Raw genomic sequence first — 14508 nt, 5'->3', positions numbered from 1 at the left:
AAATGCTTTCATAAAGAAAAATACACAGCTCAAGTATGCAACATACAAGAAAAGATCAAAAACCTGAAATTATCTCCTGGAGGGCAGGCCCCTGATAGTACAGGCTTCCCTACTGGATGAGTGTTCTAGGAACCCTCGTCCAGTTCTATGTATCATTTGCCAACTGTATCAGTGTACCAGCTGGCATTGTGGTGAGAGGCCGTGTTGGGCTTCCATGAATTTTTTTTGAAGACTCACCTCGTTTGCCCATTCATGAAGGGTGATTTATGAGTGCACCTGGCTACACCAAGCTGAGTGTTCAGCAGTTCTTGACCACGTGACCAGTTTTTGATCAGGATCACCCCTGTGCCCCACCCTTCCTATTCACCTGATCTCACCCCAAGCAACTTTTTTTTGTTTCCCTGGTAGAAAAAGTCTGCCAAAAGAAACATTTTGCTGATGTGGATAGGTGAAATAAACAACAGCAGAAGCACTAGAAGGCATCAAAATTGAAGAGTTAAAAAACTGTTTTGAGCAGTGGGAAAAAGGTCTTAATAGGTGTATTGCATCAAATGGAGAGGACTTTGAAGGTGACTAAAGTTTAAACATGTAAGAATAAGTACACATTTCTTTATAAATAAATCCAGTTTTGAGGGGTTCCCTCTTGTATATTTGCACTGCACGAGGGTAAGCGGAAGTGAGAAAGCAGATAAGGTGTCTATGGGTTTTGTATAATCCTCCCAGGTTACTACTGACAGCTGGGCAGCATCCTCATACTCACCTGGGATCACTCAATGGCACCAAATATAATCACCTCACACTTTAAAATGTTTCATTTTACATTACATGAATTTTACCACAACCAAAAAACTGGAGTGTATATATTACTTGTTCCTTTACCTCATTAAAACATATTTTGAGCTAATAGGATTTCACAATGTAGTGATTTTATTACCCTGTTTATTTACCACAGGTGAACAAGGTAACATATTATATGCTGTATTGTAACACAAAAGAGATTGTTTGCGTTGTTTGCAAATTTTCAGGAAGCACTTTTGAAAATTTAGTTTAGGACACAAAGCTGGAAAATGGATTCTTGAACCACAGGGCAAGTGAATTTCCTCATAGGCAGGGGTTAGGGGATAGAATAGGGTAGAGATTGTGTCAACCAAGTACCATGACTAACCATGAGTCCACACATGACCCTAATGAGGTCCCAATGATGTATCCAAGTGTCATGATGCACCCTTGGCAGTTGGGACTGTTAGCATGCTAATTAGTAAAGAAACATTTATATGGAAGTGCTTATTTGAGGGGTAAGAAAGTTTAGAATAATCAGAAATGCTTCCTTTACCCTTTCCTATATAAGAATGCATACAGGTTCATTCTAGAAATGGTGGCTGAGTAACAAGCACTGACTGTGTATCAGGAAATGAAAGCTGACCAAGTATGCCCATGTCTTCTAGAGGTTTAGAATCTGATGCGGTGGAAAGAGATGCAAATGGAATTCAGTGGGTTAACTGCCAATGGTACAGACAGTGAAAGATAAGATCTGAGTCCCTAATTCCCATCTACTTGGGATTGTTTCAGGGCTGCATGTGGAATCCAAGCCAGCTCTGTACACAGATGGCACAAACACTTGCAAGCAAGAGGATGCCTGCAAACATTGCTGAGATAGTTCTGTCTTCCCAAAACGGGGCCCATGAGCAATATAGACCCCATAGTTCCTGACAATAGAGCAGAGACACCGTAATTTTTAGACTGAACCATTTTCAAAGCTGGTGTTTCTAATCATCCATAAGCAACCCTTAACAGGGCACTCCTAGGAATGTCTGACTTGAAGCAAAACACATCCCCACATATGTAATTGAGGCATAGCATTGTTAGAAGTCAGCTAATTCTCATTCTCAAAGTGTGGTGCATGGACAGGCAGGGTGAGCGTTATTTAGGATCTTGTTAGAAATGCAAAAAGACCTACTAATGAGAAACTCAGGAATGCAGCCCAGAAATCTGTGTTTCAAAAAGCCCTCCATGCAACTCTGATACTCTGTAAAGTTTAAAACTATGGAACTAATTCAAATTAGAAGACAAGTGCCTGACTTCGTAAAGAATGGTTATCTTAAGCTGATCACTTGGACTTTGCCTGGACAATAGAATTAGCTGTGTTGCAAAGTACTTTGCTGCAAGAGAATCATACCTTTGGTGCGGAGGAGCTTAAGGAGATGCCCCTTCCCCAGCTCAGGCAAAAATGGCACAGACACTGAATACAATTTAAGAAGAAAGAGCCCCCAAAAGAAGTCCTCTGTTTTGTTCCACTTCTCATGCCATAAGTGAGCATCTGTCCAAAATGAGCTCCCTCTTACAGCTTAGCCTACATTCGACAGCTGCCACAGAGTGAAGAGATGGGAAAGATAAGAGGAGAAATGTGAAGTTGTGATGATGGAGACAGAGCAGGGAAAATAGCCAGTCCCGGTGTCTGCCAGTCCCTCATGCAGCAAGTTACCATGACTCAGACTGTAAACCGAACGTCTAGTGAGCCAGTGTGGCTACACCTGGGAGGAGGGAGAGGGTCCCGTGCTACAAACTGGGGAGACTGCACTCTGCATCCCACTGCACTGGACCATAGCAGCAGAGTCAGCAAGAACAAACCAAGTGACAAGGATCGAAACACGCAAACCAGGAGCTGAACTGGGACACTACCAGAGATATAGAAACAAGAGAAATAAACTCACCAGGTGCTTTATTTTACCTCAACATTTTGTAAAAATAATTTTTAAGAAAGAGCTTTATGGATACCAAAATATTTGAACTTGATTGGTAAAACCAGAGTAAAGTCCCCAGGTGTCAAACAGGACCTGGGCACGTGTAATCTTTCTCCTGCATTCATGCCATGATAACTGTATCTGCACATCCTCCACCATGACCATTTCCAACAACCAAACTGAGAGGTGTACCTAAAAAGTTGATTTTGTTTTGACTTACAGTTGCCAGTAAGATTTCAGTTTAATAAGATCTACCTGATTTTTTCTGTCTTTCTTTCCTTGGCCCATATAATAGTCTGTCCAATCTGGCCCTATCTCATGTCTCCTTAAACAAAAAATGGATAAAATCAGAGCTAAAATCACTGATGACTGGGGAGAGGAGACAGATATCTCAATCCATAGCATAGACAGTTTCAAGAAATTCTCAGGTAGCAATGAGACACTAAAAAAAGTTCCATATTCCACCTCATTTATCTTACCCACTTTTTCCTCGCCAGTCCAACCTTCAATGCCAAAGGGACTCCAGGGCAAGTACTCCAAGGAAGCAAAAGGTCGCTTTCTGCCCATCCAAAATATATAACCTAAAAATGACACTAAGGGGGGAAGTAATGCTGGCCTCAAAAAGAGAAATATGAAAAATGTCGCCAGATTTATCGCCAGAACTGCCACGTGGTTCTACCATGTTGTGCTTATAAATATGTTTGGTGAGGAATTTTCCTTTTAAATATTTTATTAAAGATCTCTTCAAGCTTACCCATCTTTTATTTTTTCCTTCTAAAGAGGAAGGAGCTGACAAACCCATCCACAACCAGGAGGAAGCTCCAGGAACCTTCTAAGAAGGGAACAGGCCAGACTAGGCCAGGCCTAAGCTTGGTAGTGCTCAGTGATTCTAGTTTGTGTTCTTGTTGGAAACACTTTCTAGTCATAGTAGCTGCAAGCAAAGAATTATGCAATTACTCTTTTAATTACAATTAAAAGTGCTGTAAAAATCACTGGGTTACCTGAGACCCAGTAAATCGGACCTTGCCTGTTTTGTGAGATCTCAGGAGACTTCCCAGGGGAGGTGTATTTACTGGTGATCTACCAAATGAATAGGTGTTAATGAGGTGTGTACAGATGTGCAGATAAAGCAGGAAGAGATAGCAAGCATTCAGTCAGAAAACACAAGTGAGAAACAGCAGGGCACATGGAAGGAACAAGAAGGTGACCCAGAGGCTGAAGTGCAGAAGTGAAGGGGAGAGTGGAGAGAAGTGAGGTGGACAGGTGGTGGGGCCACATCATGCAGGCCTGTGAGGGTGGGGGCAGTGGCATTAGAATAGCCATGGGCCGCTCTGCACCCAGCAAAGCTGCGGTTGTGCTGTGGGTTCGAAAGTAATGCAGGCTGCTGCCCACCTGCTCTTCCAGGCAATGTGGGCTCTGGTCTCCCAGGGTCGGGGAGGGAAGGTGGACACTTAAGTGGAGAGGGCTGACACATCCCTGTGCCTAGGTCATTTCTTTGGGTGGTCCATGTGCGGGTCTTGGCAGGAGGATTTGGCTCACTTGCAGACAGCCCATCCAGCCTCAGGGCTTGGAATAATCATCTCATGACTTCAACTTAGCCTGTCCAGATCACACTTTGAAACACTCTCCTGCTCTCGAGTTGCTCTTTGCTCCCAATGGAAGACTGGTGATGGGAGAGGGAGGGCTTGAAGCATTAGGGAGATTTCTTTCTCATTCCTGCTGAATGTAGCCAGACAGCCACCAATGAGACCAGATTGGAAGTGCCTAAATTTTATATACCTGAACATGGTGGCATTTTCCCAGAAGTTAAGGTGCCCACTTTACAAAGTGTCATCGTGAAGTCTGGATTATAAATTAGTCCACCTATAATTAATACTAAGTTGTGTATTTTGGCATTGTCTTTTGGTTTCCCCTTGGGACATTGCTGGCTGTAGAATTCAATAAATACTCAGTAAGGTACCTTGAATGGCAACCCACAGATGGGTTGATGAGGCCCTTGATGCTGCCCTTCCTTGCTGATGTCATGTGCCTACACATATGTGCTGGAACATACTGCTGCTGACCCCCTGTACCCCCTGGCCACTGTCTGAACACCAGCCTCCTGCCTCATTCATTTATGAAGCTCTGGCCTCTAGGCTGCTCCATCTGGAAATGACTGTACATGGTTATTTAGTATATACAGGGGTTTAATTGAAACTTTTGTTAAAGATGTAATAAAGACAAGGCACAGAGACTGCAAGAAAGGGAAAGGAGAATAAATAGTAATTGTATGCACCATCAATTGAACACCCACTGTATACCGGATGTTTTCCAAACACTAATTGCTCATCGTGACTCAATTCTGCAAGGTTAGTGTTATTGTTCCCATTTAACAGATGAGGACAGTGAGACTCAAGGAGGTTCGAGGACTTGTCAAATCCTCACAATAAGAAGAAGGCAAATCTGGGATTCCTTTGGCAACTCTGCTGTGCTGCCACCATGCAGTGAGGGAGGAAGCTGGTAGCCCCGTGAAGACAAAAGCTCAGCTGCTCTGTGCTGAACCTCCACATACCCAGGGTCCTTACACTGCACACTGCCCACAGCATCCTTGTCATCATCCATCTGTTCCCAAATATCCTGCTTCCTCACCCGCCTCCCTAACCACGCCCAAAGAGAAGAGACACATTCTAGATCATTGTCCCCAGTCCCTCACCTCTTCCTCCCTTTCCCAAGCATTTCCTGTTTTTAAATCATCACTGCCTCTGGGATGATGGGAAATCAGCATTGGGCAGTAATGGCCCTCCCCAGAGATTGCTGTGAAGAATTCATAGCCAGTGATGAGTGGGTGAGCAAAATCAAGCTTTCAAGCTTTCCAAAGACCTTCAGCCAGTTTCCTGGAATGGCCAGGAAGTGAGGCAGATGAAATGATAATTTAAAATCCTTGAAGGTCTTAGCCTCTGCCTCTTAATTAATTGAATACTGTCCTTTTAGATGACTGGAGTGTCAATCCTCTGGTTGGTGTTAATAGAGCCTCAAGTCAGTAGCCTGTCTCTACATACAGAGATGACATTACAGATCATGGAAACATGGATGATAAGAGTTGGGAATCAGAGCCCAGTGAGATCCCAGAATAATCATGAAGTCAAAGGAGATATGTACCTAGTAGGGAAGAGCTTGATGCCTAATATGCAGTCTGCCCTGCAGCCAGGAGAGCTCTCCAGCTAGAAGATTAAAGAACTGGGCCTGTGGGCAATGCCTGAGCACCCGTCCACAAGTGGTCCACACCAGCCCCGACGCTAAGACATGAAAAGATACTGAATGAACTTTGTATTTACCAGAATCCCCCTAAGGAAAAGGACTGTACATAGGTGATCCAAAATTCCAATAATAAGCTTGGGATGAGAGGAGGGAGCCAGCAAAGGACACGGTAGAGTCACGGTCAATAATGGCCAAACTGCCTTATAAACAACTAAATCTAATTAACTACAAGGGCTTTCCCTTTATGAATGTGGTGTGCAAGGTAAGGAGAGGCTGCTCACTGTCACCCAGCTGTCCTTCCTCCCTGCCTTTCTCCCGTGTGTCACTCATCCTCTTATTGTCTAGAAGGGACTGGCTCCCAATTGTTGCCTGTCCAGAGGGTCCATGATTGCGGAATACAGTCCTCTAATGTTGTTATGTAAATCTTTGACCCCTTAAAGTTCAGGGCCCTGAAAAAATCCCTGGCTACCCCTTCTTTGCTGCCCACTGTTGGGAATCAGTCTGGCTAACCATCACACCCTACACCCTCTGTTGATGGTGTCCACTTGGACCCAGTGACAGTTAACAGAACTACCAACAGCTTGAGTGTGGTCCATACCTGACTCATCTTTGCTGCATCATCTTAACTTCTGTTGTGTGCAATTGTTTGTTAAACATGTAGCTGTTCGGATGGATGGATGAGTGATTTCATGCCTGAATGACTGGATGAATAAATGAGTGACTAAATTTGCAAGATAGCTACCGGTGGTAAGAGATGAAACTGTTACCTGTGAAATGTTTTTTTTTCTTTACACAAAACTACCACAGACACAGAATGGGACCCTCTGCTTGGACCCTATAGTATTTATGGCCACACTACCAAGGCACCTGTTGAGAGCAGGCCTCTTGGAACACAGATGGCTGGAGATTTCCACTGACCTGTTCTTTTTTTCTTTTCAGATTATCAAAGAGATTCCTCCACCCCCTGCTGAGGAAAGTGAGGTGAGTGACCAAAGCAGGGTATAGCCACATGGACAGGGTGGTGGAGTGGGGCGGAGAGCTGCGCGGCCTGGCCTGAGACTCCGGCCCCTGCAAAGCAGAACTAAGTCAGGCCCAGGCTCCCAGTGCATATGAAGCAGCAAGGAGGGTGGTCTTTGGCTCTTTCCTAACCAAAGATGAACGGGAACTGAAATACATTGGCAGTCACAGACAGATGGATTTGGAAGGTTTTCTCTTTGCAAAGATAAAATTTGAGATGCAAACATAAACTTTTTTACCAATACAATTATTTGGAGCATGGTACTGATTTTTCCTCTAAAAGAGACACTTTGGGGATCCCTTCTCCCTGAAGAGGCTTTTGCTTTATGTATGTAAATCAGGGGAAATCAGTGATTCTGGGAACAGCCTGCTGAAGTATGCCATTGATCTTTAATTTAAAACAATGTTACCTAAAAATTTGCCAGGCAGTAATGAAAATATATTGGAAGTGGATATGCTAATATCCTGTCCTTGCTCTCAAATCCTCATCATTTAAAGGAAGAAAAATATCCTAGACTCCACCATAAATTGGCCAGTAAGCAGTTTGCCTGCAGTAGAATAGAGGCATTAAAGGCTGATGGTGGGAAGGAGCACCAGGGGGCAGGAGTGCCTGACCGGTGGCTTTCCTGGCCCTCTGATTGCTCCTGGGGAAGCTGGCCTCCCTGGATGCAACACTCGCCAATTTAGAGCCAGGGTACAGGTCTGAAAACCGACTGGGACCAAAAGCTGTAGTGATGGGATTTCTAGTTCATTGTTCTCAATCCATAAAGTCTGTTGTGTGCAAACCAAGTACCACCCCCTCGCCATTCCTCTTCCCAATGCCTTTGTCAAGTTCCCTACATACAAAACGAATAATGATTAAATTTTAAATTCCATGTGGCTCTTATACCCTCAACCATATGCATGGAAGCCAAGGGATTTAATAGCTGCCATCAATTAAAATACATCTTGTTGGAATGCTAACTTTCTGCCCAGAAATCGGGGAAGGAAATTTCATTCTGTGCAGAGGGGAGGGAGGGAAAAACCCCTCTTTACATCGATGAAAGCCTTTTCCTGGTCCTTCAAAGGAAAGAACCCTGGGCAGTTCCACAGGTTCCATTTTGGCTGTGTTCCTGTCCTGTGCAGCTGTCTGTTATACTTCCAAAAGAAAAATAGGTCAAGAAACTCTCTTGATGAAGTTGGTCTGTTTGCCCTAAAGGGAGAGTTCTCTTCCCTCATTATGTTCAATTAGAGGAGTCGTTACCCTTTCTTCTGGTGCTGGCTCTGCATTTGCCTTTGGAAGGTGATGTGGCAGCTTCTGTGGCCAAAATGTGCCAGGGGACTTAGGTACAAGATGGTGGGGTATGGTTTAGCCCAGACCCCAGCATCTAGAATAGGGCTCCACACACACACATCAGCATGTGTGGAATGAACTCTTATACTTAACAACGCAATGTTGGAGAAGAGGGAAAAAAGCTCAAATGAGAAAAATAGCAAGAAAGAATAGCTAAAAGCAAAAAGTAGTTGAATTTTTCCAGTTTCATCTAATATTCTTAGAAAAGTTTCACCTGAAGAAGGCAGACCTGGTTTCTGAGTTACAGCCTCGGGATACTTGAGGTTTGAAGGGTTGTGTTAGACCTAAACCAGCTCCCAAGCTGGCTGGGCAGGCTGCAGGCAGTGCTGACTGCTTTAGCATGTGCCTTGGCCCTGGGAGTCCCTTGGCCCTGGAAGTTAAGCAGTCCTAATCTGCTTCCTAATGTGTTTTGGCAGAAAAAAATTAATAAATTCCACAGAAACAGATAATATAACTTAGCCCATACAGAGTATTTTATAGTATGAAGTTATATTGTATGAATTATACAATGCCCTGAAAATCAGTCTGAATCCAGACAAACTTCTTCACTCCAGCTGTCTGTGTTCAGATCCCACCAGTTTTTCAAGCACAGCTCATGCACTACAAGCCACACTATAATTCCTTGCATCAGAACTATTTTCTCATTTTTCTCTTCTCTGCACTCCCAGGGTGTTTTTTTAATTGACTCTTCCTTATGCATCAAAGTTTAAGACCGTTAGCTACTTAAAGATCAAAACCTATATCTAATTAATCTTCAGTATATCCCCCAAAGAGCTTAACATGTTATCTAACATTCAATTAATATCCGAAGTCAAACATTCTCTATCATCCATATATGTGAACAATTTAAATATCAGTTATCCCAACTTTCATCAGATCTATTAGCATTGTATCCTGAGGGGAGAATATCTACTATTGAAATAACTAAACTTCAAGAATGAACACAACTTTATAATGAGTTCACAGTGATCTTCTTTAACAGGAATATCAACATGAAAAATATAAAAAGTCAAGATTATTTGAGATTCCATGCAACCCACAGTGATAATTTTATATAAATGGAAGACAAAGAAAAATTACTTGAAATTTCAGATCTCAACAAAAGCAATGACGCTTAATTTTAACATCTCAGAGGGGCATTTCTTGTCTGATTGGCAGCAGAATGAAAATTCCCCACTAAGTCTCTAGTTATTCCAAATAATTGTCAGTTTATGGGAGAATCTAACAATGGAGTACTCCAGCTGATGGTATAGTTCTAAGTAGAATCACCTTCCATGGATTTTCTGACTGTTTGGGGGGGAGAGGGGTGTGTACTGAAGGCACTGACATTGGATGGGTACCTGGTTAACAGTAAGCATCTGCCTTTGAATGACTAACTTATTTCCAGGTTTATTATCATGCTCATTGATCATAACAATTTCTTTGAGGGAAGAATTTTTAGATGGAAATTACTGAGTGATGGAAAAATTTTTCAGCTAGGACCAAGCAGCAGCCCTGGTAACCCTTACAGCTATGCCTACACAGACAGGCAGAGTAGCCTCCCACTCCAAAGGGAAGAATGGCCAAGCCACCACCATGCACACCAATGCACACCAACACACACGTGTTGGGAGGTGCACGTGTTGGTGGACACGTGATGTCCACCATGTGGACATCAACCCACACACCAGTGCACACCAATGGACACCAACACACACATGTACACCCCAAACAGGAGTCTAGAACAGGCCCAGAATTCAGCATTCAATATTTTTATAGTTAAAAAAAGAAGCACTGCTTCTTTAAAAGGATGTACACTATCCTTTATGAAAAAATGCCACAAAATTCTTGTGCATCCTTAATCATTGTGGGCATGTGAACAGTTGTGATGGTTCCATGGCATGTTATGCAGCTCAGAACAGGGAAATCTTGGGTCATTTGAAATTTTTGTATTTATAAACAGAAGTATTGCTGTATCTTTCAGTTCACTCCTAGGAATTAATCTCCAAAACTAACTCTGAGGGCGATTTCCCTGGCTCATCCTCAGAGACTTCAGATCAGATGGACAGCCAGTTCTACTTTAGGTTCAGCCCTTCAGAATCTCCTGAGCCTGGGAGTTCTGTGGCCTTCGTCCTTTATTTGTTTCATGACATCACCCTCCCAAGACTTACTTCTCCATAAATGTAAATGATCTTGTTAACAGCTGCATCCCCTTTATTTTTCTCAAAATATAGCACATGCTGGCAAGCAGGGGGCTCAGACTGTTTCCTGTGTAAGTGACTGAAGGATGGGCTATCAGGGCTTATCATAAGGATTTAAGATGAATTCCAGTTCAATGGAATTTTAAATGAATTCAAAGGCTGATTTAAAACTATTTCCTTGGGCTTGATTCTGTTTCAGTTACATTCTCCTTTCCATAGATAGTCCCTCTGACACCTGCAGTGGATGGGGGGGTGAGAGTCTGTTTGGGTCAAGCTGGCCACCTGGATATCAGAGAAGCAGGAATGTTAAAGAACTTACAGACTGAGTCTAAGAGGGACACTGCATGCACAGCTCCAGGGGGAGCTGTTCACATCAAGTCTGTGGTGTTGTCCAGGGCACAGTCTCTATGGAGGAGTAAAGCAGCCCTGGGGTCAGAGATCTCACCCTTCTACTCACTGTTTTGCTTAATCACTACCTAAACATTAAATATATGTTAAGTGCAGGAAGATCACTACCAGGAGCTGTGAGGAACACAAGAAGGGAGCATTGAATTCTCTAGGGAATCAGGGAGATCTTCACAGAACAGGTTACATTTGAGCCAAATGTAAAAGATGGGTAGAAGAAGTGAAGGACCGGTGTTACAAGCATACAGAGCTGTGAATGTTAATATAGGGAGCTGTTCAAAAACCTGACATGAGTGGAAAGATGGAAAAGTTCAGCGTCTGAGTGAGGGCAGCACAGGGCTAACCCAGTCTGGGGCTAACCGAACATGTGCATCAGACTTCCTGGTCCACAGCTATTTCTTTCTAGAGCAGGACTGTGACTGAGGACAAGCAGGTCAGAATGGGCCTCTACCATCTGAGTAATGTGCTGCCACTTGTGTGACCTGAACATCAACCAACTGGACGTCTGGGGTTTCCACATCCTCTGAGATGTAAACATTAACTTCCCCTGCTGGGAAACCAGCACCGCTCCCTAATCTCTGCGGTTTCTCCAGGCACCACTAACTCCTCCTCCTTGCCTCTCCTCTGATACCTCCTCTTCTTCATTTGCTAGATACCACCTAACAAACCCAATTGCTACGCTTCCCCAAAGGCACCACTGGCACAAGGCCATTCACATAGGGACTTTTACAGAGGGTTTAAAAGTACATGGTTACAACACAGTGCTGCCGATGAATAGCTTCTGACAGAATATTAATCAGCCTCTTCTTTAGCATCCCCGCCATCCCCACTTCTAGGACATTCTGACAGCCATCCCCTCAGGTGGGCCTGGGCAGTTTCCTGATAGTTCAGTTCCACTGTTTTTTGCTGGTCTCCTGCCAACTGCCCACAAACCTCTGATTCCTGTACTTTGCTCACACAAATCAAGTCAGCTTACCCAGCCTATCCTCCAATAACCATAGAGGATTTCTATATTGGTGGTTTCCCCCTCCCTGCTACATCCTTGAAGGGCAGTGTGAGGGGAACTTGCCAAAAGCCCTTGAACTTAATTAGATGTAGACATTCACTTTGGGTGCTGCTGATTTTCCTAGAGAAATTGCTGGGGACTGTGATTTTACTCCATCAATTTTTGGCCAAAGACACATCAAAGATTCCTGTCTCCCTTGTCCGAAGGTTGCAAAACCCTCGTGTCCCTAGAATGTGTAAACAGAGCCATGGTAACTGCAGGGAAATTCTGACTCTCTTGTTGGTCAAAACTGGGCCTTCGTGTTGTCTTTTGCTGCTGTTATTTGAGTTTGGCAGGCAAGCTCGGGTCAGGGGATTAAACGTCAGGCTTGGTGGATCAGGCGCATGTGGAGCTGATTTAAGTTTTGGAATTTCCTGTAGTGGGAACACCGGCCCCTGCGCTTGCGCGGGAGGCTGACCCCGCCTCCTTACGTGGGCACTGCCCCAAAGTAGAGATAGCATTGAGTCCTGCATGGGCAAGAAGAGAAAAGATGAGAGGAAGGGGAGCTGGCGGTGCAGGTGTGAGGAAGATCCTGGGACAAGGCATCAGGAAACCAGAACTTCAACTCCATTGGTCTCTTCATTTCTCTGAATCTGACTGTCCTCTTCTGGGCTGTGGAAGGGCTCAATTAGATGGTCTCTAATATTTGTCATTATGTCATTTAAAAAATTAGGAGACTTATCAAACCAGTTCATTTCCCCATTGAAAAGCAGCTTTATTCTTGGAGTCTCAAACGTTCTTGGTGCTGCTATATTCAGTTTTGGGTGATATAATTTTAGTTATCTCCTTTGGAAAATGGCACTAGGCCAGGCTTTTTGAAGCCACATTTCATAAATGACACACAGACAACCACATCCGCCTCCAGTGGTAAAGTTTAACCACAATGTAAGATACCTAAGTTTCCTGGTTTGACATCACAAGCCTTCTGAAAACCATAAGGCAAAATACTGTGAACTACTTTATTATTTGGGGTTTTTGTTTTTATTTTATTATTTTGTAATGTTTTATAGTTACAAATCTTTTAAAATTAGCAGGTACAAGGAGTGAGAAGTAGAGAACTAGCATTCATTTGACACCATCAAATAACTGAAAAAGCAAAATGCAAAGAGACAAAACCCAGAACTGCCAACTCTGAGAAACAACTGAATGAGATAAGCTTTGACAGGTTCAGTGACTTACCCAAGGCCCAAGTAAGCAGTAGCCCTGGGATTTCACCCGGGCAGTCTACTATTGTCCATGTTGCCATCGTGGTCACATACATACAGCAATGGCACTTTGCTTCCTTCATGTCCACAATCTCTCTACAGGAGGAAGATGATGACGGTCTGCCTAAGAAAAAGTGGCCTACAGTAGATGCCTCTTATTATGGTGGGCGAGGTGTTGGAGGCATCAAAAGGATGGAGGTAAGAGAACATCCTAATGTACAGTAGTCCCCTTATCTGTGGTTACGTTTTCCACAGTTTCAGTTACCTGTGGTCAACAGTGCTCCAAAAATATTAAATGGAAATTCCAGAAATAAACAATACATAAGTTTTAAGGTGCACATCATTCTGAGTAGCATGATGAAATCTCGACCTGTCCCACTCCATCCCTCCTGGGATGTGAATCACCCTTTTATCCAGCATATCCACACTCTGTATGCTCCACGCCAGTTAGTCATTTAGTAGCCGTCCTGGTTATCAGAACATCTGGCAAGGCATTGCAGTGCTGGTGTTCAAGTAACCTATTCTACCATTATATGCCCAAGAGAAGCCAAAAAATGTTTCCTTTTAGTGAAAAGGTGAAAATTCCCTATCTACTAAGCCAAGGGGAAAAAATCATATGCTGAGTTTGCTAAGATCTATCATGAGAATGAATCTTCTAGCTGTGAAATTGTGAACAAGGAAAAAGAAATTCATGCTAGTTTGCTGAGAAAGAGAAAGAGCGACCACAGTCACATAACTTTTATAATAGTTTATTGCTTTAATTGTATTTTATTATTAGTTATCATTGTTAATCTCACTGTACCTAATTTATAAATTAAACTATCACAGGTATCTGTATAACAGGAAAAAATAGTATATACAGGGTTTGGTACTATTCATAGTTTCAGGCATCCACGGGGGGTCTTGGAACATAACCCTATGGATAAGGAAGGACTTTTGTACTCACAGATATCTATGTGCTGCCTACTCAATGATGGAAAACCCAAGCAAACGGATGAAAGCTCATACTTGAGATCTAGTAGGGATGTGAATGGTGAGGCATCAGATGGAGAAATGGCAGATATAGCCTTTTCACTGTGCACCCCATATCTTGCCCATCATGAATAAAAGCAGTTCACTCAAAACTCCCCAGTGGTTTCTTCTCTCAACTGGAGTAAAATCCAAGGGTCTCACCTGGGCCTGCAAAACGTTTGCACCTGCTCTCCTCACTGCCTAAACAATTCCACCCGTAAATATCCATCCACATGGTTTGTTCTCTCTGCTCCTTCAGCCCTCCCCCTTTCCTTTTTTGCACACCTCCCTCTTCCCTGACCCTCAGAGCCCAAAGGATGAGGACTGGGGAGCT

The 14508-nt window shown here is 43.4% G+C and overlaps 1 protein-coding gene across 1 annotated transcript in view; it reads left to right on the top strand.

Moving 5' to 3' along the window:
* The window catches only part of ANTXR1 (ANTXR cell adhesion molecule 1), a 230344-nt gene that overhangs the window by 153233 nt on the left and 62603 nt on the right, over window positions 1-14508 (top strand). The window contains exons 14-15 of the mRNA XM_028514747.2: window positions 6918-6959; window positions 13266-13361. Of these exons, the coding sequence (XP_028370548.1) occupies window positions 6918-6959; window positions 13266-13361 (138 nt within the window). The remainder of the gene's footprint in view (window positions 1-6917; window positions 6960-13265; window positions 13362-14508) is intronic.

The sequence above is a fragment of the Phyllostomus discolor genome, chromosome 6 (genome assembly GCF_004126475.2).
Source record: "Phyllostomus discolor isolate MPI-MPIP mPhyDis1 chromosome 6, mPhyDis1.pri.v3, whole genome shotgun sequence".
Lineage (NCBI taxonomy): Eukaryota > Metazoa > Chordata > Mammalia > Chiroptera > Phyllostomidae > Phyllostomus > Phyllostomus discolor.
Note: the sequence above shows the minus strand (reverse complement) of the source record. Positions and strands in the feature narration are given on the sequence as shown.